Source organism: Globicephala melas, chromosome 13 (assembly GCF_963455315.2).
Source record: "Globicephala melas chromosome 13, mGloMel1.2, whole genome shotgun sequence".
Taxonomy (NCBI): domain Eukaryota; kingdom Metazoa; phylum Chordata; class Mammalia; order Artiodactyla; family Delphinidae; genus Globicephala; species Globicephala melas.
This window is the reverse complement of record NC_083326.1, coordinates 83,036,027-83,049,781: the sequence shown is the minus strand read 5'-3', so window position 1 is coordinate 83,049,781 and position 13,755 is coordinate 83,036,027. Positions and strand designations below refer to the sequence as shown.

The 13,755-nt window shown below is 51.0% G+C and overlaps 1 protein-coding gene across 6 annotated transcripts in view; it reads left to right on the top strand.

Moving 5' to 3' along the window:
• Window positions 1–13,755, top strand: part of PITPNM2 (phosphatidylinositol transfer protein membrane associated 2) — a 144,658-nt gene that overhangs the window by 103,524 nt on the left and 27,379 nt on the right. For all 6 annotated transcript variants that reach the window (XM_060310469.1, XM_060310471.1, XM_060310470.2 and 3 more), the window contains exon 2: window positions 7,220–7,392. In XM_060310469.1, coding sequence (XP_060166452.1) covers window positions 7,315–7,392 — 78 coding nt within the window. In that variant the 5' untranslated portion in view covers window positions 7,220–7,314. The remainder of the gene's footprint in view (window positions 1–7,219; window positions 7,393–13,755) is intronic.

The window sequence follows — 13,755 nt, the reverse complement described above, 5'->3', positions numbered from 1 at the left end:
TATCACCGAAATTGAAACTCTGTAAGTATTGAACAGTGACCCCCTATTCCCCTCTCTCCCTGGTAACCTCTAATCTACTTTCTGAGAGAAAAACTTTTAAAAGTTTTTCTTAATTACTTAATTTTTTTAAGTAATAAAATTTATCTTTTAGGGCAGTTTTAAATTTACAGCAAAATTGAGAGGAAGGTACAGAGATTCTCCATATACTCCCTGCCCCCACACAAGCACAGCCTCCCCTATTATCAACATCCCCCTCCAGATGGTACAGTACAACTGATGACCCTACATTGGTACATCATTATCACCTAAAGCCCATAGTTTATATTAGGGGTCACTCTTTGTGTTGTACATTCTATGAGTTTTGACAAATGTATAATGATACACATCCACCATAGAAGCGTCATACAGAATAGTTCCACTGCCCTAAAACTTCCTGTGCTTCAACTATTTATCCCTCCTTAGTTTTTTAACCCACATAATGAATCAAATTCCATGCTTCTGTTCTTCCACTCTCAATTTTTGTTAGTTATATTATTTGTGGACCTTGTTAAGGTTTTTGTATTCTATTCAATAACCATAATTGCCTTGGTTTCAAAAATATTAACTCAGTATTCCTCCATTGATGAACTTGCTTTTATTTATCTTTTGGTTGGTTGGATTTTAGCATCAGGTAATTTTTAAAAGACGTTATAGATGTCTAGGCTCCTAAATGCGTGTTTCAGAATGTCTGTTAACTTTCTGCTTAAGGGACAACTTAGCTGGGTATAAAATCCTGGTTTACAATTTCTTTCTCTTAGAACTCTATAGATATTGCTTCACTGGTTTCTGAAATTGTGTTGCTGAGGAGGATTCTGATTGTCCTCAACCCATCTCCCTGTGCCCCCTAGTTATATGATTCTTTCTTTATCCTTTAAGCTCAATAACTTATTTTAGGATGTCTCGGTGTTCCTTATACCATCAGGTTTTCCTGGACTACAGAATGGCAGTTAATCTGCAGAGTCAAGTCTTTTTTATTTCAGGGAATTTTTTCATTATATATTTGAGTACTTCGCCCACCCCCGTTCTATTATTCTATTTCCTCAGAGAAGCATACTAATTATGTATATGTTGGATTTCCTCTTGCCTCCCATATCTGTCATTTTGTCTTATTAGTCTTCATTTAATCTTGTGTGAGTTCCTCAAGCCCGCCCACCATCTCTAACTGTTCACACTGTGCTTTGCCCCTTTATTCATTGCTTATAGTATGGCTTTTTAAAAAATATCTGTGATGTATTTATTTTTCTTTCCCATTTTTCCCTGAACTCTGCTAACCAGCCTTCCAACTTTCATCTCTTCTGTCATCCAATAATTTCTTTTTTAAATTTCTATGTTTCCTTCCTTCCACTCCTCTGCCCCCACCAGTTTCTAAGAGATTATATCTGTAATTTCTCTGAGTCAGTGGAGAACTGTTTTTTCTGAAGTCTTCCTGCATTTCTGTGGCTGATTCCTCTTGTGATGCGTGTTCTTCACTTGCCCCCCACCCTTAATGTGTAGGACCCATGTGAGTTCCTTTCTGATTATTGTTCTCTAGCTACCTTCTACATAGCAGCGTGTGGGAAATGCAAGGAGTGATCTGGAGCAGCCTGCAGCTGCATTTTGGGCTTATTTATTGTCTGGAAGACTCTCTTCCCAGAGCTGTTTTTTGTCCTGTGCCCAGGGATTCCAGCTCTCTCAGGTTTGGGGGTTCACAGAAAAGTTCTTTAGGTCTCTGACTCTCTGTATCATGACCAGCCCCTCACTGCCCCTTCTTCCTCCCAAGCCCCACTTCATTCATTTACCGGGAGAACTAGGTTCTGTCATAGCAATGGCTCTCACTCCCCTTCCATTCCATAATGTAAAATTGCATCTCTGCGTGTACTCAGTTGTTCACAGCAGCCCTGTTCCCGTCAGCCCCAAATTGGAAATTACCCAAATGCCCATCAACGATGGAATGGTTAAATCAATTATAGAATATTCACCCAGTGAAATATTAGACAGCAGTGAGAGTGAGCCCTCTACAACTACATGCAACAAATTGGATGAGCCCCAGGAACATGATGTTGATCGAAAGCAGCCGGAATCAGAAGTGCGCTTACAGCCTGATCCCATATGAAACTGCGCACTCGGTGGGTCAAAGACGGTTGGAGGTTGGCAGCTCGTAGGCTTTAACCTAGTGCAAAATACAAAACAGGCAAAAGGCAGACGGTTATCCGTGGTGGGGGAGGTGTGCCTGGGGGACGGTGCTTCTGGGTTATTAATTTTCTGTTTCTTGATCTGTTTGCTGGCTGTATGGGTATGTTCAGTTTGTGAAAATATCTGTCCTTATGATATGTGCACATTCCTGGAGGTATGTCGTACTTCAATAAAAAGTAGAAAACGGAAGACAGGGTGATGGCTCTCCTCCCCCGGGGGCATCCACAGCCCTAGACTCCATCGTTCCATGTCTTTCAGGAGGTGGTATTTGTTCAGAGGTCCGAGGTGGCACGTGTTAGCTGTCAGCATGTTCCTGCCTCCCAGCTCAGACCTTGTGGTGTCTGGCTGGTATCCTTCATGGACTGTGGTTCGGGGCTGCAGCCATCTCCTCGTTTCTCGGCCGTGGTGACTTTTCTCTATCTTTAGCCGCTGTCTGTCGTTCTGAGAACGGAAGAGCTCCCACTGCTCTGTCTTCAACAGGAAGTCAGGATAGTTGTCGGACCCAACTAGCATAGGTGTAGAAAGAAACAGATCTGGCTTTCTTAAGTAAATAAAACGCTAGTATCTGATGAGACAAGAGACTGTTGGCCCCTTCAGAGTGATCTCCCTGAAAGAGCCCCGAGAGGGGCCAGTTCCCTCTCCCGAGCACTGTTCCTCTTTCTGGGAGTGACCCAAGGGGCTCACAGTGACCCAGAGAGCAGCCCTGGTGGGTGTGGGTGACCGCAGACCTTCCCCAGGGCAGCTCGGAAGGACGGCTTGGCTTCTGTGTGGAAGTGCTTGTCGGGAAACTCATGCTTTGTGGTTACACCCTGTCTGGCGAGTATGTCTTTCCTTCCCTGGGAGAGAGAATTCTTGAAGCAAGTGATGGTCTCTTGTCACCCTGCTCCCGCCCCAGCAGACCCTGAACTCCATGGGCGCGTGGGTGTGGCTGTCATGCCTGCTGCAGGGAGCAGCTTCATCTCAGCCTTGAGCACAGCCTGCCCTGTGGAGAGTGGCCGCCGGTGGCCTCTGTGCCCCCACTGCCCTGGCCCCATCCTCCAGGGACGCGGCGAGGCGACGCTGGGGGTGCGCCAGTGGGAGGTGTCTCCGATGGGGCGGCGCGTTCCCACCTCGGGGCCTTTGTTCGTGCTGTTCCTTCTCCCAGAGTGTCCTCCTCCCACGTGCTCTGCTGAACAGAATCTCACTGATCCTGGGAAACCCAGCTCATGTCGTTTGAAAGCTCCACATTCTGTGAAGCCTTTTCCAAGTCCTTCTGGACCGAGAGACGTACACCCCCTGGCAGGGGAGCACTTCACCCGCACTCATCTCGGTGACGCTGGCGATGACTCTGGACGGCGGGTGGCATTATCCCCATTTGACGTGTGGAGAGACCGAGGCTCGGCGGGCACGGATCACACGGCTGGGAAGCGCGTTGTCAGGTTGCGACCTCAGATCCCGGGGTGGGGGGGAGCTCCGCTGTGACTGCTGCACATGTTGTGTCACTCAGAGTTCTGAGTCCTCTCCTATCATTAGTCACCACGCACTTAACTATAACTAGACAGGACCGTTTATTTTGTTCTTTCCCTCTCCATACCTACCTCTGTCACTCTTTGGCCCCTGTTGGGTGGAGGCACAGCTGTCTTCCTCTAGCCCAGCAGGAGATGGAAATGCAGCCTAAGCGGCGTGTTGTCTTCTGGGGGCCGTCGTGGGGTTATTGCCCTTGGTCGGCCCTGAGCTTCGCCTGCGAGCCCAGCTCCCCCAGGACATGGGAGCCGCTGAGGGACCTCTGGGTATGTGTCCCCTCCCTGTCTCTGTGCCCTCAGGCTGCATGTGGAGATGTGGACGCCCCCTGTGGGATTACAGCTCACTGGGTAGCTTGTCTTTGGGAGAAGAAAGCGGAGACTTGGGGAGGAGAGGAACGTTATCCTGTGTGTGTTCCAGACACGTGTTCACAGGGCCCCCGAAATCGAGAACCGAGCCTGTGTCTGGGTGCTGGCTCATGGTCTGAGAGTCCATCCGGGTGTTAGGATGGGGGGACGTGGAGGCTGCTGGGGGGAAATGGAGGCTTCTAAGGAAAAAGCATAGTCCGGCCCCACATCCTGCCCTGGTGCCTGGTGGGCTGGAAGAGGCAAACCGGTGGACATTTGGTCTGACGTGTGTGGGCGAGCGCGGGCAGGTCATTTACTGTGGAGCCGTGAAGAGCCCAGAAGGGCAGGTTGCTTAGAGTTTCTCGAGAACATATAGAGATTGCATCTGACCTCTTTGTTAGCAGTTTAGGTGACGACGTGGACTTGCCCGGGCTCACTCTGGGTCATTGCATTATCCCTTGCCACAGAAGGAGCCCACAAAGCCATGTGGAAAAGCTTTGGGAAAATGGCCCTTATCGAACCTAGGTTTTCCCTTTCCTGTCTCCCGTCCGCATTTCATCCAGCCTCTCGCAAGCATACGGTTCTCTCTCCTTTGTTTGTGTCGGGAGGTTCCCAAATCGGGTGCCCGTCCTACCCTCTTGGGGGGTCAGCCTGGGTGCCTCGCTGCCCCGGCTGAGCCCAGGGTCTTGTTTCCTTGTTCGGGCTGTGCCTTGAGGCTTGCGGGATCTTGCTAGGTACCCGCCAGGGATCGAACCCGTGCCCTCGGCAGCGAAAACGCAGAGTCCTAACCACTGGACTGCCAGGGAATTCCCTCAACGTCTTGTGTCACACCCTCTTGTGGAAGGAGGTGGTGCCTTGGGGGCTCTGGACCATCACTCGTCTCTCCTGCGGCCTCAGCTTCCAGCCAGACTTGAGCTTGGACCTGTGGGTCTCAGAGCCGAGTCCAGGCAGCCTGCAGCCTCTGCTTTCTCGCCCTCCTGGACAATTTCAACTCGGGCCCTGAACCCACGTGCCCTCTTAGCTGTTGGCTGGACCCACACCTTCAAGGAAGGTTAGAGGTGATGTTTGCACGTGAGCACGGCCTCTGGAGGGTTGAGTCCTCCCCTTTGTGGTAAGCTCAGCGGTCCAGGGTTGATCAGGGAAGAGACAGGACCAGGAGGGGTAGTAACAAGCTTTCCTGGATGGCGCTGGGACAGGTTTGCTAGGGTGGACAATTTCTCCCAGCAAGAGGCCTTCCAGATACAGTGATGTGGGACCACCACCCAGAAAGGGAGAGGCGGAGTTCGACAGGGGGCTCATGTGTCGAGGTGGCATCGCTCAGAATCACGATGGAGAGCCTCTGGGTCACAAAACTCCCCCTTCGGGGTCTTTTATGAACTCGGGTTTGTCTCATCTATGCCTAGTAGATGTTGGGTGCAGTTTCTGGGGTATGTAAAGTAGATGAACTCTAATTGGCTAAAAAGATGTTTATCTGGACTGTATTTCAAGCAGTTGGATAAGTGAGAAGTTGAGTTTGGTGCTGGGTGTTTTGGGGGCTAATAGTCCTACCTGCTGTAAAGAAGGAAACAACATGGGGGTCACTTTAGGCTCATAACGTGGGTGCCATCCCCAGCCTCCATCTCCCTCCTTAGGTGGTTTATTAAAGAATTTCTTTCCACCTTACGTACCGAAGGTCCCAAGAGTTCTGGTACACATGCTTTTCCCAGTCGCGTTAGTTATCCAGTAATGCGTTAGTGCCCAGGTGATGCTCAGGCCTCGTACACATGGTGCCCTGGGGAAGCTGCCTGCCCGGTCGGCCCTTGCTTTTATCACTTAGCCAGCATCCTGCCTCCAGTCCCTGTGAATCCTCACTGACTGCTGTCCCCGGCGTGGTCCTTCTAAACTACCATCCTGATTCTGCCACTGCCTGTCTTGGAAACCTTCACTCAGCTTCCAGTTGACAGCATCCCTTCTCTCTGGGGGTAACCAAATATATCCACAGCAAAGCCCCCACCACCTAGGGGACCGATTATGATGGGTGATTTCTTTTTCCAGATCACTGCAGGTATGCCTCCTTCAAGCATTAAGTTTCGTTTTGTTTTTTTAAATATGATTGCTTTAGGTGCAAGTCTTCATCAAATATATTGTCATCTTAAATACAAGTTACTGTGAATACATTGTTTGCTTATATATATATATATATTTTTTTTTTTTTTTTTTTTTTTTACTGTACACGGGCCTCTCACCGTTGTGGCCTCTCCCGTTGCGGAGCACAGGCCCCGGATGCGCAGGCTCAGCGGCCATGGCCTCACGGGCCCAGCCGCTCCACGGCATGTGGGATCTTCCCGGACCGGGGCACGAACCCGCATCCCCTGCATCGGCAGGCGGACTCTCAACCCCTGCGCCACCTAGCAGCAAGCCCTGCTTGCTTTTATTTTTTAAATAGCTTTATTGAGATGTAATTCCCATGCCCCACAATCCACCCATTTATCTGATTTTCCTCTTCTACCTCCAAGACCTAGCCCAATGTCGGCAATAGAGTAGGTATCAATAGGCAGTTGGTGGTGGATTGAACTGAAACTACACCTAAGGTCACCTTTTTTGATAACTCGGGATCTCCTGCCAGGAAGCAGTGTTGCCACCTGCACCCGGTGACAGGAGCAGAACCGATTGCCCTGACGCCGAATGGTCCCAGACTGCTGATTTTTAAAATTCTCACGTCTGTTTTTCGTAGTTTTGTCTGTCCTGCCTTCTTGCCGGCCGTCATCACTTGCTGCCGTCACCGTGCCGGCCTCCAGCTACTCCAGAACACGGGGAGGCGGAGGCTGCAGGCTGTTAGAACTTTGCGTAAAACAAGAACGCGATGCTCTTGACTGTTAGGGGATGCGATGCCCTCCCATCGCCTGGCCCTCGCTAGCAGGATAACACTCCTTTATTTCCTCGTGGCTGATCAGAGTTTATACATGTCCTCTACACAGTGGCTTAGCAAACAGGGAAAATGGAGGCTGGGGAGGTGAGGGAACTTGCTCAAGGTCACGCGGTGGGCTCAGGGTCACACAGTGGGCTCATGGCTGACTTGAGACCAGAACTCTAGCCTGGGGTCTAGACCAGGCCCTTCCTGTGGTACTTTACCCATCAGCTTTTGCAGAAAGTGACTCTCCTGTCCTCTCTTTCTCTCTCAGGGGTCCTTGGTGAATTTTGTCATGGTTATTTAAGGAACCTCGCCTAGAAGTCCCAACGCACAGTTCCCCATTGACGGGAAGGCTTGGACTCCAAGATGATTATAAAGGAATATCGGATTCCTCTGCCAATGACCGTGGAGGAGTACCGCATTGCCCAGCTGTACATGATACAGGTGGGTGGTGAGGCCGTGCACACAGCCGCTCTCAGCACCGGCGTGGAGGGTGGGGTGGCACCGTGGCCTTCACAGCAGTATCTGCCCAGTAGGCTTCTGGCCAGTGTCTGAATTGCACTGGAGCTCTGGCTCCTTTTCTGCACACGAAGCCAGGCACACGCAACGCGCCGTGGATGTTTGTGGCATTGGATTGTCTCGCCAGCACTGTATTCACAGCACTGACAAGACTGACGCTCTTTGTATGTAACACCCGTCCTCTTACTGATCCAGATATTATCCTTGTGTTTAGTCATCTTGGGCTGTATAACGAAATGCTACAGACTGGGTGGCTTAAACAACAGACGTTTATTGCTCACAGTTCTAGAGGCTGGGGAGTCCAAGATCAAGGTGCTGACAGATTTGGTGTCCGGTAAGGGCCCTCTTCCTGGCTTACAGACGGCCACCTGCTTGCTGTGTCTTCATGTGGCATAAGGAGCCAGGGAGCTCTCTGGAGCCTCCTTTATAAGGGCACTAACTCTATTATTAGGGCTCCACCTTCATGACCTAATCACCTCCCAAAGGCCTGACCTCCTAGCATCATCCCATTGGAGGTTGGGGCGTCGACATATGAATTTGGGGGAATGAGGGACACAAACGTTCAGTCCATGACAATCCATTTGACAGACAGGAAGGTGCAAGGCCCAGAGAAGTTAAGTGACTTGTCCAAGAGCACACAGCCTGCCTCCCGGCTCCAGGTACGCACTTTCCTCATGCCTTGGGCTAAGTGGCTGATTTACAGAGTCACAAATGACTTTGAGGATGACCGGGGCCTGTGACCAACCAGAGATGATCACCCCACCCCAGATGTTGCTGGCCTCCCTACTCAGTGCCTGACTAACCTGGAACCCAGGATCGGGTCCTCATGGCCCAGACGTGGCCACAGCTCCTGCTCGTTGGGGTGCTGGCTGCGGTCCTGCCCCACGGGGGTCTCCGTCCCAGCTTCTCTGCTAGCCTCTTGCTCATGCTCGCTGCCCCAGCCCTTTGCCTGGCCTGGCAGCTTTCCTCCCAGTTGGGGGTCTGATTATGAACCTGCTCCCGGCCTGGCTCTGGCTTTCCTGGGTACACGGATGCCTCGGTGCAGCCCCTGGCCGCGCAAGCGTTACACTGGGCCATCAGGGCAGGGAGAGCTCGGCAGGGCCTGCACCCTCATCCTGAGTCTGACCTGGCCCTCAGCGTGGGAAGCTTGGCTGGGAAGAGAACAGAAGGCCAGCTCAGCCTCTCCGGGGGGCTGTTTGCTCCACGCTGCTTCAGAAGCGCCACTCAATTCCCTCTTGAACCACTTACCCAGTAATTATTCCTCGAGAGTGGGGAGAGGTGAGACTGGCATCAGCCCCCCAGCGCCGGGCACTCTGGGAATCTCTCAGCCTGTTCAAGGACCAGCTGATCTGCCAAAGGCACTGTTTGTCCTGTGGCTTCCTCATTCCTCCCCGAGCCAGGGGAGCCCTGGACCCTAACCCTGGACCACAGCAGATGGCCCTCAGCTCTGCTTGGGGGCTGGGAGCGTCAAGATCCCAGGAGGCTGACTTTCAGCTTCCAGTTTATCCCAGGCTTTTTCAAGTATGTAAACACCTCTGACTCAGGGCTCCTCAGACACCTGCCATCTGCACCCCCTGTATTAAGGTGCTTTTTTCAACATCTATGCCTCCAATTAATGTGAAACCTTCCCAGCCTCCTAGGTGATGCCTCCTACAGCCCCACTGACACGGCGTGCCTCTCGAGGCCAGCCTCCTCTGCTCCCGCTCTGGCATTTGTCTCACCCGCCTCTGGCTCCACGGTTCCGGGGGGGCTCCATCCACCGTGGGGGTGATGGACAAGCCCATTATCTCCACTGTGTGACAGTTTCGTGGGGGTGAAAGTACATCACAGCTCACCGGCTGTACCTTTACAAATAGATGGTTTATTGTATGTCAATCCTACCTCAGTAATGCTCTTTGAAAACTAAGTTAAATTCCCCAGACTTTTCTGTGCCCGCCTGGGAAAGGGCTGGGCTACAGAGACGAATACAAAGTGCTTCTGCGCTCCAGGATTGCCTGCGGGGAGACGGATGTGGGTGCAGCCCACTGAGTAGAGGCCAGAGCAGTGGGGCTAGGAGGCTGGGAGCCCAGTGTTCACTTGGGCTTGGGGCCAGTGCTCCAGGAGGGCCCTCATTCCGAGCTGGGCCTTACGAGATGGATGGTCCGTCAAGGAAGGCAGCTCCGTTTTTCTGGAAAGAAGAGCAAGACCTTAGTTCATTACCCACTGATCCCGCCTACCAACTGGGGTGGCAGCTAGGAAGAGGCCGGCCTTCCGAACAAGCCACCTCCTCCCTGAGGTTGTGAACAAGATGGGCTCACGTATCAAACTGCCTCATACCTGCCTGACCAGCACTCAATATACATGTTGTTCAAGGTTAAAAAAAAGAAAGGAAGGAAAGAAAGAAAAATTGGTCTGGCTGGGAGAGAGCCTTCCATCCTAGGAGGTGCCCAGCAAACGGGGGGAGCGATCAGAAGCGCCTTAGCCAGGACCCTGGACAGCTCTGAGAGCTGCCTGATTGGCCGGGGTTTCTTGGACTTTGAATCCTTCACCCCCCACCCCCTTCATCCGGTGCTTTTTCTGCACCAGGCCCCTGGCGGCTCAGGCTCCTCCCTTGCAGACCCCAGGCCCCAGGGATGGGGGAGGGGAGGAGAGGAGGGGGGAGGGGCCTTCATCCAGCCTGTGCGGGCAGGGTAGGGAAGGTCAAGCCCACAGTCTCCGGGGAGTGGTTGGCAGGGATGGGCTGTGGCTTCTGATGTGAGCAGGACACTCCCCTTCTCCTCTTCTCCCCTCCCCCATCCCTGGGGCCTGGGGTCTGTGCAGCCCCAACGAGGCCAGGTGGGAGGCACCCTCCACTGCCCCTGCTCCCTCTCTGGCCTTCCCCGTGCCTTCTCTGCCCTCTGATCCCTGGCAGGCCGTACCTCAGCCCTCAGAGACTCCGTGTGCCCTGACCCCTCTGACCTGCACGTCCTCTTCTCACTGAGCCACCCAGCACCCCAGGTGTTTCATTCCCTGGGGCTGCCGTAACAGAGCACCACCAACTGGATGGCTTAAAACAACAGAAATTTATTCTCTCAAAGTTCTGGAGGACAGAAGTCCAAAATCAAGGTGTTAGCGGGCCGCACTCCCTCTGAAGGCTCTGGGGCGCTGGGGGGAATCCTCCCTTGACTCTCCCAGCTTCCGGTGGCGGCCGGCAATCCTTGGCGTTCCTTGGTTTAAAACGGTTTCACTCCAGTCTCTGCCTGTGTTGTCACATGGCTGCCTGCCCTCTGTGTGTGTCTGTGTCTCTGTTTTCTCTTCTTATAATGATCTCTTCTCATTGGATTTAGGGCCCAGCCTAAGTTGTCTAATCCATCTAAGTTAAGATGACCTCATCTTAACTAATTATCAATACATCTGCAAAGACCCTATTTCCAGATAAGGTCACAGTTTGAGATTCTCAGTAGATATGGATTAGCTGGGGGGGGGGGGGGCGGGGAGGCCTTTAACCCACTACACTGGGGCTTGGGCAGACAGGTAGCCCCATCCCCACTTATAGTTTTAGAAACTGAGACCAGACACAAGAAGCAACTTGTCCAGGATGAGAGAAAGTTGGCCACAGGGTTAGGACCACAGTCTCTGTACTTGCTCAATAACTGCTTATCAGCACCTACCTTGTCCCGAGGTGTTTTCCTTGAGGCGCTCACTGCTTCGGGCGAGCGGGCCCTGGAATCCAACAGGTCTGAGTTCGTCCTGGCTCTGCTGTTTGGTAACTGTGTAACCTTGGACGGGTCACTCGGCCTCTCTGAGCCTCCACCTTCCCATCTGTACCTTGGGGGTGATAGTAGTCCTGCAGTCTTCTCAAGGGCTCATTGCAGTAACTATATGAGAAAGCACAGGCCAAGCGCTTAGCACAACTGCTAATAAACGAAGCTACTGTAAGAGGCGGGATCTTGGAAAGCATCTGAGAAATGGTCGCTGTTTTCATTACAGAATCTGGGCCACATTCCAGGAGCTCCTTTAAAGAGTAAGGAATGGCATGTCCCTGCTCTGACTCCATCTGTGGCTTCAACCAGGGTCTGCTGTTTTTCTGAAGGGGACTCAGTGTCTCTGGCCATGGAGATAGATCACGTCTTTGTGCCTTAGAGAGGGTTCGTGCCCCGAGGGCGAGGCAGTGCTGTGGGGAGTGCCTGTGTATGTGTGCGAGGACTCAGGTGTGTGCATGTGTGAGTATATGTGCACCTGCTGTTCAGGAAGCTGACCGAAGATGGCCTTGGTGATGCTGTCATGTCACCATGGAAACAGATGCTGGGCTTAAAGTCACCAGCACCTTGACCACGAGGTTTTGTGCAGAAGCAGAAACCTGAGCTTCTGGACCCTGGGAAGGACGTTCGTGGCAGAAAGACACTTGGAGGTGACCCAGGCATCACGTCTCCCTGGCAGTGTCTCCGAGGCCCCTTCTCACTCGTGTTTGATCTCTCTGAAATCTTAGTTGAGTACAAGAGGCAAGGTTGGTTTTTATTTGTTTGTTTGTTTTGTTTTATACCAGATTTATGGAGCTGTAAGTCCCACACCACACAGTTCACACATTTAAAGTGTATAGTTTAGTGGCTTTTAGCACATTCACAGAGTTGTGAAACCATCACAATTCTAGAGCATTTTCATCATCCCATAAAGAAGTCGCTCTCCATTTTCCCCCAACCCCCAGGCCACCAATAATCTACTTTCTGACTCTCTGGATTTGCCTATTCTGTACATTTTATATAAATGGGATCGTATAGTATATGGCCTTTTGTGTCTGGTTTCTTTCACTCGGCATGTTTTCAAGGTTCATCTATGTAGTAGCATGTGTCAGTACTTCATTCCTTTTTACAGCCAAATCATGTTTTATTGTATGGATATAATTCGTTTATCAGGTATATTATTTACAAAAAATTTTCTCCCTTTCTGTGGATTGTCCTTTCACTCTCTTGATAGTGTCCCTTGATGCACAACAGTTTTTTTTTTTCATTTTGATGAAGTCCAACTTAGCTATTTTTTCTTTGGTTGCTTGTGCTTTGGGTATCATATTTGAGAAACCATTGTCAAATCCAAGGTCATGAAGATTTGCCCCTATGTTTTCTTCTAAGAGTTCTATACTTTTAGTTCTTACAATTAGGGCTTTGATCCATTTTGAGTTAATCTTGATATGTGGCATGAGATAGTAGTGCAGATTCATTCTTTTGCACTTGGGTATCCAATTGTCCCAGCAGCATTTGTTGAAAAGACTCTTCCCTCCTGCATTGAATGGTTTTGGCCCCCTTGTTGAAAATCAATATGTATAGCGTATAGATCTGTGGGTTTATTTCTAAACTCTCATCTCCATTCCATAGATCTGTCCTATGCCCATACTATACTGTTTTGATTACTATAGTTTTTTGGGGTTTTTTTTAAAGAGCTACCACCCGCAACAGGTGGATGAATCTTTTTCGGCTGCGTTTGTCCTTGCTGCTGCGCGCGGACTTTCTCTAGCTGTGGCGAGTGGGGGCTACTGTTCATTGCGGTGCAAGGGCTTCTCATTGCGGTGGCTTCTCTTGTTGTGGAGCATAGGCTCTAGGCGTGCAGGCTTCATTAGTTGTGGCACACAGGCTCAGTGGTTGTGGCGCATGGGCTTAGTTGTTCCGCCGCATGTGGGATCTTCCCAGACCAGGGCTTGAACCCGTATCCCCTGCATTGGCAGGCCGATTCTTAACCACTGCGCCACTAGGGAAGTCCCTACTGTAGTTGTGGGGTTTTTTAAAATTTATTTTTGGCTGCGTTGGGTCTTTGTTGCTGCATGCGGGCTTTTCTCTAGTTGCGGTGAGCGGGGGCTACTCTTTGCTGTGGTGCACGGGCCCTAGAGCTTGTGGGCTTCAGTAGTTGTGGCAGGTGGGCTCAGTAGTTGCGGCGCACGGGCTTAGTTGCTCCGTGGCATGTGGGATCTTCCCGGACCAGGGATCAAACCCGTGTCCCCTGCATTGGCAGGCGGATTCTTAACCACTGTGCAACCAGGGAAGTCCCCCTACTATAGTTTTTTAGCAAGTTCTGATATCGGAAAATGTGAGCATTCCAGCTTCCTTTTTGTTTTCAAAATTGTTTCGGCTGTTTGAGAGCCCTAGGAGTTCCATATGAATTTTAGGATCAGTTTTTCCCTTTCTACCAAAACTGCCATTGGATTTCGACAGGGATCACATTGGACCTGCAGCTTGCTTTGGGGAGTATTGACATCTTAACAAATATTAAACCTTCCAGTGCGTGAACACAGATGTCTTTCCGTTTATTTAGATCTTCTTTAATTTCTTTCAGCAATGTTTT